General features: G+C 42.4%; 1 protein-coding gene across 3 annotated transcripts in view; it reads right to left on the reverse strand.

Annotated features, from left to right (window-relative positions):
* ABCD3 (ATP binding cassette subfamily D member 3) overlaps positions 1–19,972 on the reverse strand; it is a 42,194-nt gene that overhangs the window by 11,150 nt on the left and 11,072 nt on the right. For 2 of the 3 annotated variants that reach the window (XM_064147306.1, XM_064147308.1), the window contains exons 2-8: positions 8,597–8,633; positions 8,022–8,123; positions 6,070–6,158; positions 4,373–4,442; positions 3,507–3,604; positions 2,435–2,558; positions 1,482–1,538 (exon numbers count right to left, since the gene is read on the reverse strand). In XM_064147306.1, the coding sequence (XP_064003376.1) occupies positions 1,482–1,538; positions 2,435–2,558; positions 3,507–3,604; positions 4,373–4,442; positions 6,070–6,158; positions 8,022–8,123; positions 8,597–8,633 (577 nt within the window). Of the gene's footprint in view, positions 1–1,481; positions 1,539–2,434; positions 2,559–3,506; positions 3,605–4,372; positions 4,443–6,069; positions 6,159–8,021; positions 8,124–8,596; positions 8,634–19,972 lie in introns of those variants that run through there. The other variant, XM_064147309.1, reaches the window with a different exon arrangement.

Consider the following 19,972-nt stretch of genomic DNA (forward strand, 5'->3'; position numbering starts at 1 on the left):
TCTCCCGGGTATCTGTTGTTACCAGTTCAATTACTCCAGCAAATCCAATAACTTTGCCTGTTTCTGTGCTGTAGATACTGTTAGCTAGTAGAGTGCACCCGTGGCAGTGACAGCAAAGCTTGGGCAAGAATCTGAAGAACAGGTCTGGTGAACAGCAGCTGAGGAAACTGGGGTTGTTCAGTCTGGAGAAGAGGAGGGTAAGAGGAGACCTCATTGACAGGAGGCTCGAGTGAGATGGGGGTTGGGCTTTTCTCCCCGGTTTCAGGTCACAGACAAGAGGAAATGGCCTCAAGTTGTGCCAGGGGAGGTTTAAGATGGAGATTAGGAAGTTTCTTTGCTGCAAGAGTGGTCAGATTGGAACAGGGTGACCAGGGAGGTGGTGGAGTCCTCATCCCTGAAAAAACATGTGGCCATGGCACTTGGGGACAGTTTAGTGACCATGGTGGTGTTGGGTTGATGGTTTGACTCAGAGATCTTGGAGAGATTTGCCAACCCAAACAACTTTATGATTCTATGAGTAACTTTTACAACTTCTCTTCCCTCAGATGCCCTTCCCATTCCACTCCTCTACAGAGGTTATGATGAAAACTCAGTGCAATTTCTGTGTGTTACTGTCCTAGATTATCTAATTAATAACTTCCTGGTCCCTTCTCATTTCCTCTTTTTCATTTCTACATACTTATTTTGCCTCTGTATATGCTATATTGCCATAACAGACAATATTTCAAGCCCATTCCCTTCTTTGATCCTTAGATCTCCAAAACATTTCCTGCTTATCTCAAGAAGTCCTGGTAGCTCTCATTCATCCAGATCCTGAGCTTCAATAGAGCAGGGCTCCCAAACAGCATGAGGCATATATGACATCAGACAAAATCAAAGCCACAGCCTGAATTGGGCATACACTGCCTGCATTAACAGCACTACACCCAGCAAGGCAGAGGCACCTGAGACTGGGGAATAGTCCTAGGCTCAGCTAGGCTTTACTGCAGTCTGTCTTGACAAAATCTACAGTGTGTTCCAGAGCTACTTCTTGTCAAACCCTCAACATTTTTGATAATGCATCATTTTATTAAGATGAAGAATTATTTCTGAAACTATTCACCCCATAGGGTGTGGAATACAACATTCAGACAGCTCAAAGCCCTGCCTAGACGCTGCATGCAAACACAAACCTGACATTCTCCCTTCAATGGAAGGCAGGTAAAGCACAAGCAGCCAGGCAGGTATTGTACTAAATGGGATTCCCAAGATCTTGCTGTTTGTTCAAACTGGCGACAGAATGCTTACACATTCTGGGTTTATTTTGCTTGCCTCAAAGCAAACACAGCAAGGAGTGTAAAAGCATGTTTTTGGAATATGCCTTCAAATAATGGAGAAATCTATAATTAATGTCTAGTTTTCCTCAGACTCCAAACAGGTACAAGGCTTTAACCAAAGAAGGGAAAATTTGCTTATAATGATGAAAAACCCACTCAGTTTACCTGTGCTCCTATTGCACTGGTTAGCTTGAAGATATACAAAACAATATCCAAAAAGGGCTGTAAGAGAAGCACAGAAAAAAACTCCGTGAGAATATCAGTGTAAAATGGTATAAAATGGCCCAAAACCCACCAACCAGAGAACAGTCCTTCATTAAAAGCACAGCACTGGTTAACCTATGACACAAACTAAAGATTACAACAAAAGTGATCTCAGCCACAAAACGCTTTACTGAAAGCATTCACTCAAGAACTGCACATAAAAGCAGCTGCATCTTCAGATAAAGCACATACCATGTAAAAAAATACTTCACTGATTTAGGTCTGCAGTAACATTCTGCTCACCAAGCAAAGTTGTACCAGATCCCGTGACTCCTTAAACTTAATAAATCCTGAGCAGAAGGGTAATGCCATAGAGTTGGCTAGGTACCTGATGGAAGCAATATTCCAGTTTGGGAGCATCTTGTTCCATGCACTCAAAGCCAGAGCAGTAGAACTACAGGTTCTGTAGCCACAAGTTTTAAAACATATAAATTTGTATTTTGGCTCTGTGCTTCTGCTTGTATGAACAATATAGCACTGAAAACATTTAATCTCCAAAATTCAACAGTATCCTACCTAAGCCCTGTAACCTTCATGCCAGGAATACAGGAGATCACATCTCCTTACTCAAAACAAAATTTGTGTGTAGCCAGAACATAGCCATTGGCTTTCTTAGGAAGCTTAACTGCAAAACTCTGGTAAAGACAATTTAACACAAATTCTAACAACCCACAAGAGTGCTTTAGCAGAGGTCATGGAAATCAGAGCCAGTGAAATGATGTGGCATCATAAATGTTTCTTTCTAGCACCACAATCCAAACAACACATACAGAAATACAAGCAGCTTTTGAGTTCTGACATCACACTCTGCAGGCTCACAGCTATCACTCAGAATTCCCTCTGGAAAGACTTACCTTGCTAAGGTTTGAATACAGGTCCACTACACTGTTACAGAACTTTTCTACATCCTGTGTAAGGAGTTGATCTGGATTAGCTATCCTGTTGTCCAGATTGCCCATTTTGTAGTATGTATAAGCTCTGAAATAAAACAATAGCTAAGTGACAGAAAGTAATTCATTACCTGGGATCTCAAATAACTACAGCTCCATGACTCATACAACCGTAAACACAGCGCAAGTGACAAATGCCTACATGGAGTCAAGACAGCTTGTGCTTCTGCCTGACCAGATCCCTTTTTAGGCTACAGGGTGTCTTAGCTGAGGCTCAACCCTGTGCTTCTCCATGCACCACTGCTGCATTTAGAGTTAGAAAACCCTCACAACCTGCATTAGCACACCTAAACTCAGTGCAGTAGGATATGCACAGCTACTCAAGTTCACATATCCAGTTCAGCATGCAGGATTAGCAACACTCTATTAAGGTGACTGAAGCACTTTGGAAGCTGACCCAGTGATCTAAACAGCACAGTGCTTTTGGGTTTTTAACTTGCAATTCCACAGACTTTGCCTGCTTGGTATCTATCACAGTATTATCGGGATTGGAAGAGACCTCACAGATCATCAAGTCCAACCCTTTACCACAGAGCTCAAGGCTAGACCGTGGCACCAAGTGCCACGTCCAATCCTGCCTTGAACAGCTCCAGGGACGGTGACTCCACCACCTCCCCGGGCAGCCCATTCCAGTGTCCAACGACTCTCTCAGTGAAGAACTTTCTCCTCACCTCAAGCCTAAATCTCCTCTGGCGTAGCTTGAGGCTGTGTCCTCTCGTTCTGGTGCTGGCCACCTGAGAGAAGAGAGCAACCTCCTCCTGGCCACAACCACCTCTCAGGTAGTTGTATACAGCAATCTGTGCCATATGCAACATGGATAAGGCACTCATGCTTAGAGTGTAATATATAACTGCTACCAAAAGTCTTTTCTGAACAACAGACCTAACCTATTAAGTACTTTTCTACGTTCATACTATGTTCTTGAAATAAGCTGGTTTAGTTCCAATCAACTAGACATTAACAAAGTATTACTTACTTAAGGTATTCTTCATAGAGGTATCTGGTAAGTCTTACTCGGAAGCAAAGTTTCAATTCATTTAGACCATACTTCAAGAAATTATTCACTAACGAGATCTGAAATAAGAGACAGTATTTCACTGTTTAACTAGCAAGATTTAATATACTTCAACCAGTTTGAAGCATACATTGTGCAAACACTTCAGAAGAGGTGACTTCTTTAAGTAAACAATATCACTAACACCATACAGCATCTATAGGACCACTGATTTGCTTTCTGTCTACATTTTTTCCCCTGAACTTCAGTTTAGGGGAATTTTATATATATTTTTTTTTAATATAAGATTCCCATCTCCCTCTCAAAAGATTCCCAAAAGCATGTATATCTTCAGCTCTTCTGATAAAATCTATTCGGTGCAGGTCAGAAATGACAAGCTGAAGGAAAGCTAAGAGCAGATAAAAACATAAAAAGTCTCAGAAGAACCCAAAAGAAAAAACAAAAAAATGACCAAAAAAGAGACTAAAAAGAAATTTTCATCTTCAATTGTATAAGACTTCCAAACCTACAGTGTTGAAACATCATCCAAGCCATCAGATGTGATTATGCAGTACTACAGATGGTACATTCAGCTATCCAAATTGCAATCAACAAAGCCAACCTGGAAACCTGTCTGCAGAGACAGCTGCAATCAATAAAGAAATGAGTTGATGAAATCTCCCACACACTGAATCCAAAAGACATGAAAGGCACCGCACGACAGACCTGCATGTAAGACAACTAATACCCATGGGGTTTAGAACACTTACTTGCAATCTTTTCCTCAAATTCTTAACTGACATTTCAAATAAGTTCTACTCAAATTATAGCAAAAAACAAGCACTTACAGCAGGCATGGCAGCGATAAAGTTGAACAGGTATTTCTTGAAATCTTTCCTGCTGCGGCCAATGATTGCACTGTAAACAACCATCAGCTAACAGTTAGTTACAAGGGAAACGAGAAAGTATCAACTGGCATGTCTCAGTGTACCACACAGGAAAAACCAAAAAACCTGAGAACCCTGGGGCTGCTTAGTCTGGAGAAGACAAGACTGAGAGGGGATCTGAGCAATGTCTGTCAATATCTGAGGGCCTGGGGTCATGAAGCAAGGGACAGGAACAGCCTCTGCTCACTTGTGCCCTGGCATAGGACAAGGGGCAACGGATGGAAACTGCAGCACAGGAAGTTCCACATCAATGTGAGAAAATTTATTTACTGTAAGGGTCCCAGAACACTGGCACAGGCTGCCCAGAGAGGCTATGGAGTCTCCTTTTCTGGAGCCTTTCCAGCCCTGTATGACCTGCTCTGGATTCTCTGGTCGTGCTCTCGCAGGGGTTGGATTGGAAGACCTCCAGAGGTTCTTTCCAACCCCTAACATCCCATGAGCCTGTGATCTGTATTATCAGCTGCAAGACCAAGCACGACAGACTTCTGTAAAGGGAGCTATGACAGGCTAAGCAATTACATCCCTTATGCTCCTGCATTAAGTGTTCAGAAATTCAAGGGCTCTCAAAATACAAGTTCCTTTCCTCTCTGCTTTCAGAGAGGAAAACAAGAAACAAAGCAGTTTTTCCATTCCATAAAGCTCTGGAGGTCTCTCCTGAAATACATTATTATTTTGAATTCACACTTAAAGACAAATCCTGACTTGCTTCAATTAGCAACAAAAGCAATGAGAATAATCAGAGCTCTAGAAAACCCATTCTAAAACAATGAGATTGAACAATTTGTGTTTGCCAATCTAAAGAGCAAACAGCTCACATGGAGTATGCTCTGAGGTTTCTCTGTCCCTGTTATCAACACCAGAGTGGCACTTCATACTGGTGGATTTGGAATTAGCAAGCATTTAGTCACCTGCTGGAGAAGGGTTGTGCTGCTACTGCCGTCCTGGCAGAGCTGTAAATAACTCCAAGACTACAGACTAGCGGTCTGATATCTAGGACTGGGAGACCTTAATTCAGGAGAGAGAAAGCTGAGAGAACAATTGCCTTGCCCACAGTGTGGACATCGAGGATGGTGACCTTGGCGGGCCAAGGAGAGAGATATTCAGGACAGTAAGGCCCTGGTTTAATGGCCACGGTGGTGCTAGGTCAGTGTTTGGACTCTGATACTAGAGATCTTTTACAACCAGCACAGTTCTGATTCAGGAGGAAGAAGCCCTATTATCCAAGCAACATGTCCAAGTCTAAGACACAGAAGCACTATGGTGCTATTCTGAAACCACTGAAATCAAAGTAAGTTTGAGAGACTGTAATGTACAAAATGTGACCAAGTGTGACAAGAAAATTATTTAATAAATAAATTTTGGTAAAAAAAAAAAATCAAGTTGTGTCCAACAGTGGAATGAGAGTTGAATCAAAATAAGGGGGGGTTCTTTGAAATAAAATATAGAGGGAACTTAATAAAAAAATTGCAAAGATCTCAGATCTCCAACTGTTTCACAAACCCAGAAAAGCTGTAAAAAGTATGAACACATGTTCTGACACACTGCTTTCCCTGTGAATGACAGGAAGGAATGTTTAAAACCAGCCAGTGTACAGATACCTTTCAATCACTGTTCCATTCTGAATCATCCAGATATCGCAGTATGTGCGGACTACCAGCATCACAGCTATGAGCAGCAAATAACCTGTCTGGAACAAGGGAAGAAGTGTAATCATTAAATGATGGATACAATCCACCACTTGTTTTCTAGCAAGAGAAGGCTCTGAAACCTTCTTGTGGCCTTCCAGCATTTGAAGGAGGCTACAAGGAAGCTGGGGAGGGGATTTTTTAGGGTGTCAGGTAGTGATAGGGCTGGGGGGAATGGATCCAAGCTACAGGAGGGCAGATTTAGATTAGATGTTTGGAAGAAGTTGTTCAGCATGAGAGTGGTGAGACACTGGCACAAGTCGCCCAGGGAGGTGGTGGAAGCATTGTCCCTGGAAGCTTTTAAGGCCATGCTGGATGTGGCTATGGGCAACCTGATCTAGTGTGAGGTGTCCCTGCCCATGGCAGGGGAGTTGGAACTGGATGATCCTTGAGGTTTCTTCCAACCCTGACAACTCTGTGATTCTGTGAAGTGCTGCAACCATATCTAGAACGCAAGTATTACCCTGCTGCACTCAGCTAAGGTAATATTTGCTTACTTCACAGGAAACACACTAGCACACAAGATTTTTCATAAATTCCTGATAGTATTTCCATGGAGAAAGTCTGTCTTTTATAAAGATGCACTTGGCTCATACTTAGTTTTACTGGACATTTACTGGACAGATGGAGAACTGCAGGCATAAAGACGACACTGCTGTTCTGAGACACTTTTCTGCCACAAATATAGAGTCATACAGGTTGCAAGGGACTTCTGAAGGTCACCTATTCCAATGCCACAAGAGGGCTAGTAGTAACCAGTCAGATTTTGCAGCACTGATCCAAAATCCTCTGAATCTAACAGTCAAGACAGTTTTCCATCTACCTCAGTCTTATCTAGCCATTTCAGTTTGGCTATCAGGGTGTTAGGCGATATCTCAGTCTCAAGGATTCACTATAATCAAGTATTCAACATCATTTGTTCCTTCTTTACCCACAGTGTCAGTCAGATCATCAAAGCAACTGACTCAGTAAAGCATGATCTAAATCCAGGCTGGTATTAGCCATCACCTTTTTGTCCTTCATGTGGCTAGAGTTAGCTTTAGCTTCCAGGAGGATTACAATCTTACTAGGAATATGGTGAGGCTGAGCAGCCTGTTAAAGATGGGAGTGATGTTTGCGTTTCTGAGAATTATCAATAACCTCTCATCACAGCCATGACCTTTTGATGCATTCTCATACACGCTTCCACCTTCCACGTACTTTCTGTCATTGAGCCAACAAAAGTCCTCTGCATCCAGGCCAGGTGGCTGCCATGCTTGCTCTACATTCTGTACAGTGGAATTCACTGCCCTTGTGCCTGATGCATGCTGAAGTTCCAATCTACTAGAGTTCATCACTTCAGTTCTGAGCAAAACTAACACTCTTTTAAAAACAACTTTAGTGTTCCAGAAAGCATGAGAAGGATGTTGAGGCAAACAATTTCATCTTACTAAATCGTAGCCCGTGTAGCTTTCCTGAAGTGATGCTAACAGACTTTCTGACAAATTCTCTTTCCAATGAGGGTTATCCTAGATATAAGTTATGAAACAGAACTAGGGATGAGCAGCATGCTATTGAAAGAAGGGGGGCATCTGTGCAGAGATGTGCATTACCTTGCAGCAAATCAAGCAAAACCCTTTGCAAAGACATGCTGCAGTCAGTACATATTAGCTAGCAGTAAATGGCTTATCTTGCAGGTGAAACCAGAACCCAGCTATCTAGTGATCTAACAACTGAAGGTACACATTGTTAGATTGCCACATTAAAACATATAGCATGATTTAGTCCTGGTCCAGTAAAGTCTATGCTTTAATTCTGATATAATTACAACAGAAAATTAATGTCCCAAAGGCTTGTTTTCATTTGTTATTGCAGGCAATGCTTACCTCTTTACAAAGTGTTCTAGGGACCATTATTTTCAGGATTCGACATATTCTTGAAATAAACACTCTGTCCACCATTGCTCGCTCCTTCTTTCCCTCCTTCTGCTGCACACAGGACAAGAGAAGAGAAAGTTATTTAAACGTTGATGTGACATCTTCCTTACCCAAGTTATCTACAGCTACCTTCTGCAGCATTTTCAGTATTTCCCTCCAACTTAAGATTTGTTCATACAAGTTAAATGAAACGTAAGGATTGGGAGAGTATGCCCTCACAGCTAACAGAAAGCCCAAGTTAAAGAACTAAGCTAGCAAAACAAACTGCAATAAGTAGTTGCCATGATACAAAGAAGTCTTTATTTCAAATGTATACACATGGTACATATCATTATGCATGAAAAAAGCCATGTGATTAACCTGATTCTTCCACTTGTCTGACCAATGCAAGTTTGAAAGCATAAGTCAAACCATGTTTGCATCATAGCCATCATTCTGTCCAAAATAAAACCACAATTATGAAACAAAGTTTAAAAAAAGACATTTAAAGTTATTAAAAATACATTCCAGGAAGAAAGAATTACCTCATTGTTCTGCAATGTTTGTTTTCCACTTCTTTTACTGTAGAGGAAAAGAAAAGGGATTTGACTTGTTATGAGCACGTATTTCTGTCTTGAAGATCCATACAGCGGAAACGGAAAGGGATGCTTGGCATCACACCCCTATTCACTTCTTTCAATACAGCCCAGGGACTTCCCAGCAGGGCTCCCTATTCTGTCAAATTCTGGTGCTTTTTACACAATTTCAGTGAAACTTTGCTCCTTTCAGCAAGCAGTTTCACACTGGGAAACCAAGCCTCCCTCTTTCATCTCTGAGTTCTGCTTTACCTCAACACCTGTGGTTTGGTTCTATGTTTCTCTTGGTGGCTTGGCGTTATGTTTCTCACATACTCTCCAAGCGAGGCTACATCATGCCACTGACCAAAACTTGACTCAGCATTCCTGTAGTTTAAGCAACCCTAGCAGCCCAACTTTCATCTTTCACATTATCTACATCAGGCAAAACATATCTGTTTGGCTCATGGCTGACTCTCAGATAAAACATCTTACTATAAAGATTACTTGTTCAAAAACATGTCTTGCAGTGCCAAAAAAAAAAAAAAAAAGTCAGATCCTATGAAACCAAGCTCCTGTAAAAGTGTGCACTGGAACGGGAGCTAACTTTAATTTTGCCCTTTTTTATTCTCTCAGTATTTTACGAAACAGGCAGAGGAAAAGTATTTAACAACTAGTGCTAAACAAACATGCAAAAGTCCAACACCATTCTTCCTGTGCTTTGAAGAAAGGCAAGCTGCCATGTAAGTGCATTTGTTTACTGAACATCCATGTGTCAGATGAGCACCCAAAGCTGTTGGGAGAGCTTGCAGGTTTATAGAATCTAAAAGCAACAGTTAATCATATTAAATTGTAACTTACTCTTTCTGAGCCCTAATATTAAAACATTGAGAGCAGGCCAGCTGAAAACTACACAACTCTTATACTTTCAAGACCACACCCAGGAAATTACAGGGAAACAGGAACATTGAAAGGCACCACCCCTGCCTACAACATCGAAACAACTGCAGACTGCCCCACAACCAGTTACCCTGCAAATTATCAAAAGCATCACAATGAAGTGAAACATGCTTTAAAGGTCTGCAAACAAAATACCAAGGATGAGACCATGCCCAGTTTAGTTTAGGATAATTAGAAAGATAAACGAATGTCAGTGTCCAATGAAGAAAAATAATTATGGAAGGAAAAAGCAAGGAAGTGAAAGAATATAAGAAAACAAAGGAAGGGAAGGAGTAGACCATAAAAATGAGAAGGAAGAAATGCCAGTTTAATAAGAACTTAACCAAAGGTAATGGTGAGAGGGAAGCCTGAGAGAAGACAAAAATGTCTTGCAAGACTACTTGTGTAAGAGACAGAACTAAGAACATGAAGGGCATCGGAGCATAGACTAGGGGAGACACAACTTCATACAAGTTCAGAACAGAAAAAACACTTGAGTCGTAAGAGAAGGATGTGTGTGGAAATGGTAATCATGTGCAAATCCTAAGTAACAATCTAGTTACAGATTACATCCTGATAGCGCAGGAACAAGGTGTCACTAGCACAAAAAGCTTCTCAATACATCTTGCGTCATTTTTCACAGTACAAAAGACTGATCTATTTTTTAAAGGTGTCCTTGAGTATGGACCAGTCAATCTGGTTTGAAAGCAGGAGAAAGCCAGTACTCTCCAGTGTAAATAAGTCATTATCAAGCTATATGGGTATTTTCCCTAGAATGATTCAGGGCTTGCGGTTACAAAATGAAAACATGCTGCTCCTTCAGGTATGCTACAGGAATTCCTAGCTTTGTTGCTTCAAGGCTGGGCAATGTTTGAAGTCCCAAATCTCACAACACGCAACTACTCCAGCTTTAAAAGGATCAGAAGTGAATACATTAAAATACTAATTTATTAAGAAGATAAGGCCTACAATTATTCTGGCAGTTGAACACCTCTTATGTATTTATTTACAAGCTTTTTTTCCCTGCAGTTACTGCTAAAAGAAATTCAGCAGCTGAAACTACTGAACAGAACTGAAACCGATTATTTTATTAAAAAGACTGTTCAGAGTGAGTGACTTTATATGTAATCATGGGCTCACACTTAATTAGATTTTATAAAATTAAGATTAATTATTTGTCAATTCAAACAATTACTTGTCAATATTCAAATCAATTATTCAAAAATTCAAATCAATTATTTGACAATTCAAAAATAAAAAGCTTTACATGCTTTGTTCTCTTTTTCTAAGAACAAAAAAAAAATCATGGAAGTTCAAACTAATACTTCAATAATGAAACAATATTATAGGAAAGTATGGACTGCTTGGAAGCAGAGAAATAAATGTGGCTACATAGCCCAAATAAGATTGCTCTTACTATTAAAAGAACAACCTAAAATAAAAACCCAAAACCCACAACAAACAAACTCCAAAGAAACAAAAGCAACCAAACTATTGTTTGGGGTTTAAGTAAAACAATTTTGCCTGCAACAAAAGACTGACTTATAGCTCTGGCTGTAATAAAGCTCCTGCTTAATGTAAGCATTTTCCTTCTCAAGACTCTGTTCTTTCAGTCTGATAGGTTCTGGCACTGCTCCAGACTCAGTTATACTGCTGTAGAACTTTTTGGTGAGAAGTACGTTTGTGCTATCACACAATCTGAAGACCAAACAACACTGTCAATCAGCAAGAATACAAGAGTTGTCCAGTTACAGCAGACAGGTCTACCATTTGGAAGGTCTTTTATTATTCCAGACATCTCATTTACTCAGTGCTTTAGCTTATTGGTGGTTGAGGAGTGTAAGTGCTACCTTATACCCGTGTTTCATTGCTAAGCAGAACAGGGGAAGGCCTGCTTTGAATAGAAACATAAGGCTGGCTTTTACTGTAGTACATCCTGTGCTCTGGTTTGAGTTAAAAAGTGTTTTTTATTACCATAGAGTGCCTTGACTAGGTGATGTAGCAGGGTAGCAGCTCAGGTTAACAGCTCAGGTTAACACAATCACGTGCTTATCCAACCATTCTTACTACAGGTGAGGAAGCTGCTACTGAACTGCAAGAGCTCTGCAAGAGCTTCAGTGTTGAGCCCTGGTTTGAGTTAGAACAGAACCAATTCTGTCCCGTGGTTTTACTGTTCAGCTCAGTCTCTAACTGCACTCCCTGAACTGAACAGCAGGACTGCTCCCAGCAGTTAGATTACTCAACGCTTCTGCTTAGCATAAAGGCTTGCTGTGCAGACCAAGGCCACTGCTACATTTTGTGTACTAGGTGGGGGTGTAGAGCAACAGGCAGCATCTGCGTGGAGGAGCTGACAGTTCAGATGACCCTAAACTGCCCAACAAAATATTTAATTCCATATATCACATTCCATATAAAGCTAAGGGATCACAAGGGTCAAGCTCTCTTCTCTTATGCAAAGAAGTATCCAAGAAGGAATCTGTCCATTCTACTTTCAATCCCAATAATCGAGTTCTTGAATCTAGTTCCAGAAATTAGGTTCTGAATCCAGATCTCATCTGCCTCTGAGTCCAGTCTGTGACTTGTCACAGCAACAGTGGAAACACTGAGTGCCATGAGGAGGGCTGGATTTGATATTGGGATTTACATACATTTTTTATTACTTTCATTACTGTAGCTTTAGTTTTCCAATTCACAGGTCTCCCTCACTTAGTTCCTCTCTTTTAACCCTTGTCCCTTCCCAAAGGGTCAGTAGAGAAGAGCATTAGTGTCTACTTTCCCTTCTATATCAGGAAGTTCTGACATTTTTCTTCTACCCCTCCCTGGATTTGGATTATTCACTTCCAGCCCCACAGGCATTAGATTATATCAAAGAGAATTCAATTACAGATTGAGAATTACATTACAGATACCAAGAGAATACAGGAGCTTGTTTTAAGTGACTGAAAACAAAAAGTACAGTGACAACATGAGACTATAAGAACAAATACTCAAGAGATTAAATTAAGGACAAAAAAAAAAAAAAAAGTGAAGCACAGCAAAGAACCTCATCCAGGAAACTAAATTATTAGCTTTTTGAAATTAATGCCTATCTGAAGCTTAATAATAATGACATGATGTGAAACTGAACCATGACATTTTAGATATGTAGAGAATGTTTTTGCAAGTATGAGTGTTGTGGAGGCAGGAATTAATGTGTGGCCGAGTCGGGAATTTGATACAAAAATAGTTAATTTTCCCAAAAACCTGCCCCCAAAACTATATATACAAAGATTAATTTAGTTTAATTAGCAGATTCAGTCGCATGAGAATTACCTACAGGGATACCATCAATAATCTGTCTATTTTGGAAGTCAGAAGTTGGAAAAGGCTTTAGCTATTAATTAATAGCATTTTCTTACTAAAGTTGAGCCAAAATAACTCACGATCAGGCTTCCTCGTGTGATCTGTCTCGGTCTGTCTCTCTCTCGCTCCCTTTTCAGCGATTGTAGGTGGATCGTTAAGAGTCGTTAAGCTCTTACAAAGGTGCCAATGGGGAAGCCGTTCTTTGAAGATCTCTCTGCATCCAAGGTGAGGGGAGAGTGGGGGAGCTCTCAGGTAAGCACGAGCGTCCAAGCAGGGACAAAATCCAAGGTGGGAACCCCAAAGGTGGGAAGACCCCAATATTTATACCTTCGTTAGACAAAGGGCAGAGTTACCACACCTTAGGCGCGAAAGCGCACAGCCAATCTCGGCTCGATCCCAGTGCGGGAACTCACGGGGCACTCCTCGTGCAGGCAGGACCCCTTTGCTCACCGCCTTCATGGCTGCAGGGCAGGCAGGGGTGGGGGGTGGGGGGGAAACCAGGCGGCTTTCCCTCTCCCCCCAAAGTCCGGGCAGGAGAGGAATTTAGGGGTATAGGACTCCAGGACAATGAGTCAAACACAAATCAATACAGTAACATTTACTCCAAACTACACAAAAACTTTGAACTGCCCTCATTTATTGCTCTGAAATAACAAAAGCTATAGAAATACAAAAGCCAGTTTTCTTCCAAGTGCTTGCTGACAGAGCATCGAGCTGAGGCACAGAACATCACAACTTACTGTAACTCAACTCCAACATCTGCTGAAACTAAGATTACTGCAAGTCAGTTCTGAAAAAAGAGCTGCCAATAACAGTAATGAAATAACAGACTTCATGAATTAGCAAGTAGATGATTGGCAGACTGACTTTAGAGCTCCTGTCAGGCCCTTGCAGACAGTGATGGGTAGTGTTGGTGAGGTTCTTGAAAAGGGTAACCCAGATGACAGAGGAAAAAGGATAAGAAAAATGATGGTACTAAAGTAACATTGAGCCAAATCTGTTTCTTTGGATAGGAATAGTTTTGGGTAAGCATAGGAACAGAGAACATTCCAAGTGAAACTCTTTAGTGTTTCTGTAAAGTTTCTTTAAAACTTTCTATGGAAGTATTAAAAATGTACATTGTACACATCTCTCTGCCTGTTCTGAGAAGGTACTAATACTATAAAGGTGTACTACTACACTAGTCAGGTCTTTCTACAGAATTCCAAAGTCTCAAGCATAAGTTTTAAAAGAATCAGCAAGTCAAATTCTACTTTCAAAGAAAAATGTCATCCATAGTCAGCATGGTTGATACAGCAACCCCTCAGCAGCAACACAGATCACAAAGTCAAGGCGAAATCATCTACAAAGAGATACAAATTACTTCTGATGTAGATGATGTATAGAACAAACTTGCAGAGTACTTAGATTAATTCTGTTAAAAAAAAAAAAAAATTCTTCTTTTATACCAGGATAAGGGGAGAGAAAGAGCTTATATAAGGCTGTGATGGTTTGGCTTCCATCCCACCCCCTCGCCCCCCACTTTTGGAAATGCCCCAGCTAACTCAGACAGACTCTGGGAATATAAATGAAGCTATTTATTTACAGCAGCACAATATACAAGCAGCTATTTACAATATATACAGTTCTATACAGAAATATACAAAGGAAAAGTAATACAGAAACACAACTCCCCTCCCAGAAATCTGAGTCCCCAGGAGGGGCTCTCAACCACCCCAGCACCTCCCCCGGCCCCTCTCAACCTTACCCCAATCCTGAGTAAGAATAGAGGTGCAGCCAAGAGGTTAAGAAGGAAGATTAGTGGCAGTGAGGTTAATGAGATGTTGCTCAGTCTGAAGCCAAAAGCAAAGTGAGACAAAATGGAGAGTGTTATCTAATGTTTACTTCTTGTTCCCATACTTCTCAGCAGCACTGTGAGAGAAGAGACACAACCATGTTTTCCTTTCATAGCCAGTTCTCTACTTCCTCTTACCAAAACATTCTAGCCTGCTTCAAACTAGCATAATCCACCCCTGTCTACTTTGCTCAGAGTATCGCTGAGAATTACCTGATCTAATCTAAACCAATATTTACAATAAAACAATATATACAAGTTCAGTTCACACTTCAATCAGATGTAGGTGATTCAAAAACTAAGAACAGGGACTCCCAGGTGACGTTGGGTTCGTGCTCACGTACTGTAGATTCTCTCGTAGATTCTTCTAGTGTTGGACACCGATAGTACCTAGAATAGAAAACTCCTAACAACGTGTATTAGACACTCTGAATTTAGACTCTCTCAGCTAAGGTTAGATTTCTCTGTGGAATACACTGGATTTCACCATTTTCCTGCATTACCCAGTAGATGTGACCAGGACCTTCAGCAGAAACCACCCCTCGGACAGCTTTCCCTTCGCCTGAAGGAGAAAATACCCAAACAGTTTTCCCTAATAGATTCTTTTCACATACAACAGGAACTTTATCACTGTCTACTGTTTGGACCAAGTCTGATTGTGCAGGTCCTGCTCTGTTTACTGAACCTCTACTATGTACCAACCAGGTAGCTTGTGCTAAATGTTTGTCCCAGTTTTTCAGAGTTCCATCCCCCATGGCTTTTAGGGTGGTTTTCAGCAAACCGTTGTAGCGCTCAATCTTCCCTGAGGCTGATGCATAGTAGGGTATGTGGTAAATCCACTCAATACTGTGCTCTTTAGCCCAGTTTTTCACTAGATTGTTCTTGAAATGAGTGCCATTGTCTGACTCAATTCTCTCTGGAGTTCCATGTCTCCACATGATTTGTCTCTCCAAGCCAAGAATGGTGTTGCGTGCAGTAGCATGTGGAACTGGATAGGTTTCCAGCCATCCAGTGCTGGCCTCTACCATTGTTAGCACATACTGCCTGCCAGAACGATATCGAGGTAAAGTGATGTAGTCGATCTGCCAGGCTTAACCACACTTCTACTTTGACCATCTCTCACCATACCATAAGGGCTTGATTCACTTAGCCTGCTTAATAGCAGCACAAATGTCACAGTCATAGATGACTTGGGTGATAGCGTCCATGGACAAGTCAATTGACCTATCACGAGCCCATCGGTATGTTGCATCTCTGCCTTGATGTCCAGATGAGTCATGGGCCCATCGAGCTAGAAACAGTTCACCTCGGTGTTTCCAATCAAGGTCAAAATCTAAGTTAGTATTAACCTGAGCAATCTTAGCAGCTTGGTCTGCCTTCCGGTTGTGGTGATGTTCCTCAGTAGCTCTGTTCTTAGGCATGTGTGCGTCTACGTGCCGCACCTTACCTGGAATTCTCTCCAGCCGTGCATCAATGTCCTGCCATAGATCAGCACACCAAATAGGCTTTCCTTTCCTCTGCCAACCATTCTTCTTCCAGTCCTTTAGCCAACCCCATAGAGCATTGGCTACCATCCATGAGTCGGTGCAGAGGTAAAGGATAGGCCAATTCTCACGTTCAGCCACATCAAGAGCAAGTTGAACAGCTTTTACCTCAGTGAACTGACTGGATTCTCCTTCTCCATCTCTCGCTTCAGCAACTCTCCTGGTAGGACTCCAGACCTGCTGACTTCCATCTTCGCTTGTTCCCAACAAGACGACAGGAACCATCTGTGAACAAAGCATAGTTCTTTTCCTGATCAGAGAGATCACCATAGGGAGGAGCTTCCTCAGCACGAGTTATTTTCTCCTCCGGAGGTTTGGTACAGTCTGTGCCTTCTGGCCAGTTGGTGATCACCTCCACCAGAACAGGTCAATCAAGATTACCCATTCGTGCTCGTTGGGTTATCAAAGCCATCCATTTAGACCAGGTTGCATCTGTGGCATGATGCGGTGATGAACCTTTGCCTTTGAACATCCAATTTAGAACTGGCAGTCTAGGAGCTAGAAGCAATTGTGACTCAGTTCCAATCACTTCAGAAGCTGCTTTCACTCCTTCATTGGCTGCTAATATCTCTTTCTCTGTTGGGGTGTAATTTGCCTCTGAACCTCGGTAGCTACAACCCCAGAAACCAAGTGGATGACCACGTGTCTCATTTGGAGCTCTCTGCCAAAGGCCCCAAGTGGGACCATTGTCACTGGCAGCCGCGTACAGAACGCTTTTAATGTCTGGACCAGATCGCACAGGTCCCAAGCCCACTGCATGGACTACTTCTTGCTTGATCTGATCAAAGGCTGCTTGTTGTTCAAGTCCCCACTTGAAACTGTTTCTCTTATGAGTCACATCGTGCAGAAGTTTGACAATCTCACTGAAACCAGGAATGTGTAGTTTCCAAAATCCCACCACACCAAGGAAAGAAAGTGTGTCCTTCTTGTTGGTGGGAACTGCCATGGTGGAGACTTTGTTAATCACATCCTGAGGAATGTGATGGCGACCATCTTGCCACCGCGCTCCCAGAAACTGAATTTCTTTGGCAGGTCCTTTGACCTTGTCTCTCTTAATGGCAAAACCTGCTTTCAGCAGAATGTCAATGATTTTATTACCTTTCTCGAAGACTTCCTCATCAGTTTGGCCCCACACAATGATATTGTCAATGAACTGGATGTGCTCTGGAGCTTTACCTTTCTCCAGTGCATTGTGGATGACTGAGTGACAGATGGTTGAGCTGTGTTTCCACCCCTGAGGCAAACGGTTGAATTGTTACTGGATTCCTCTCCAGGTGAATACAAACTGAGGCCTGCACTCCTTTGCTATGGGAATAGAGAAGAAAGCATTAGCAATGTCTATGGTTGCATACCATTTAGCCTCCTTCGATTCCAGCTTGTACTGGAGTTCCAGCATGTCCAGCACAGCTGCGCTCATGGGTGGAGTCACCTTGCTGAGGGCACGAAAATCTACTGTGAGTCTCCAATCGCCGTTAGGTTTGCGCACAGGCCAGATGGGACTGTTGAAAGGTGAATGAGCTTTCTCGATGACAGCCTGACTTTCCAGTTGACAAATCAGCTGATGAATGGGCAACAAAGAGTCACGGTTAGTTCTGTACTGCCTGTGGTGAACAGTTTGAGTAGCAATTGGCACTTCCAGATCCTCTATGTCATGATGCCCCACAACTGCAGATTCATCTGAAAGTTCAGGTCTAATGGACAATTTCAATTTATCATCCTCAATCTCTACAGATGCTATTCCAAAAGCCCATTTGTGACCCTTAGGATCTTTGAAACAACCTTGTCTCAAAAAGTCAATTCCCAGAATGCAAGGCGCATCAGGACCAGTTACAATAGTATGTTTCTTCCACTCTTTACCAGTTAAACTGATCTCAGCCTGCAACTTAGTTAACTTTTGAGATCCACCAGTGATTCCAAAAATAGATTTGGACTCTGTCCCTTTGCAATTTGATGGCAACAAAGTACACTGAGCACCTGTGTCAACTAAAGCCCTGTATTCCCGAACTTTTGAACTGCCAGGCCACCTAATGAATACATTCCAATAGATTCGGTTCTCTCCACTTTCCCTTTCCTCCTCCTGACTGGAGGCAGGGCACCCCTAATGCTGAACATGGCATGTGGGGTGTACACAGTGATTGGTGGTGTTGTGACTGCAATTGCAGTTGCTCTCAAGAGCTGAAGGCGGCACAGCTACTTTTCTGGCATTATTGCCTCTGTTTCTGCCACTCTGCAGTTCCCTGACTCTCTTTGAAAGAGCTGAAGTAGGTTTACCAACCCATTTGTTCATGTTCTCACCGTATGTGTCACGCAGAATTATCCACAGTGACGCATGTGATTGCTGATGTCTAGGTGGAATTTGTCTCCTCCTGGGCTGGAAATGCCTTGCAGGAGGTGGGCATCTGTTCCTGATTGCAGAAACATGCACCCATTCAGATGATCAGGAATGGTATCCTTTACCAGACTGGAAATTGAGGTTTTAAGATCCTCCTTCAGTTCTTTCATACCATTTCTAATGCCACTCTCAATGCTATTCTTAATGCCATTCTCAATGCTATCTTTCATCTCTGTAGTCATAGTCTTTATGGCACAGATTATACCAGAATGTGACAAGCTGTCCTCTACCTGCCTGAGCTGGTCAGTGAACTCACCAACAGTGAAAGATCTTCCATTATCACTCCTTGACAGAAACTTGCTAGCCAAGAGGTTAGCATAGGATGAAGGAGCAAGCTTAATAAGCTTCTTCATGAGACCTGTTCCAAGAGGAATGTCATCAGGCTCATGTGTGCCATGATCTCCACAAAGCACTTCCTTCACAGCAAACTCCTTCAGAAGCTTAATTCCCTGCTCAATAGTATTCCACTTCTTGGCAGCCCATGGCAAATCATCTCAGGAAGGATATCTCATAGCCATAGCCAACAAAAGGCGTGTCCACAAGCTAACCTTACCAAGAGGACTTGCTAGGTATTTGTCCACTCCACTCTCCTTAGTGAGTGGTCCCAGCTGCTTGGCAGACTTGTCTCCTACCTGCAGGGCATTAGCACCAACACTACGGCATCTCACCATCTAGCTTAGGATTGGCTCACCTGATTCCCTTGAGTATTCCTTTCTAATTTCCCTGACCTCTCTGAGTGGATCGTTGGAGCCTTGGATGTCATCGTCTTCCTCTTCCTCCTGTTGACCTGGTGGTCCCTGGCCTAAGAGAACCTTCCTCATAGCACTCTTAAACTCATTGGAACCATCCTCTTTCTTGGCAGCCAACCTCACAATGCTCTTCTCATTTGAGTATTGGGATCTCAGTGTCCTGGAGTCCTGTACCCCTAAATTCCTCTCCTGTCTGGACTTTGGGGGGAAGGGGGAAAGCCGCCTGGTTTCCCTCCCTCCTCACCTGCCCTGCAGCTGTGACGGGGGTGAGGACTGCCCGGTGAGTTCCCGCACTGGAATCAGGCTGGGATTGGCCATGCGCTTTCGCACCTAAGGTGTGGTAACTCTGCCCTTTGTCTAACGAAGGTTATAAATATTGGGGTCTTCCCGCCCTTGGGGGTTCCTGCTTTGGATTTTGCCTGTGCCTGGACATACGTGCCTGCCTGAGCTCCCCCACTCTCCTCACCTTGGCTGCAGAGAGACCTTCAAAGGATTTGCTTTCCCATTGATACCTTTGTGAGCCTAACGATTCTTAACGACTCTTAA

This window comes from Pogoniulus pusillus, chromosome 8, assembly GCF_015220805.1.
Source record: "Pogoniulus pusillus isolate bPogPus1 chromosome 8, bPogPus1.pri, whole genome shotgun sequence".
Lineage (NCBI taxonomy): Eukaryota > Metazoa > Chordata > Aves > Piciformes > Lybiidae > Pogoniulus > Pogoniulus pusillus.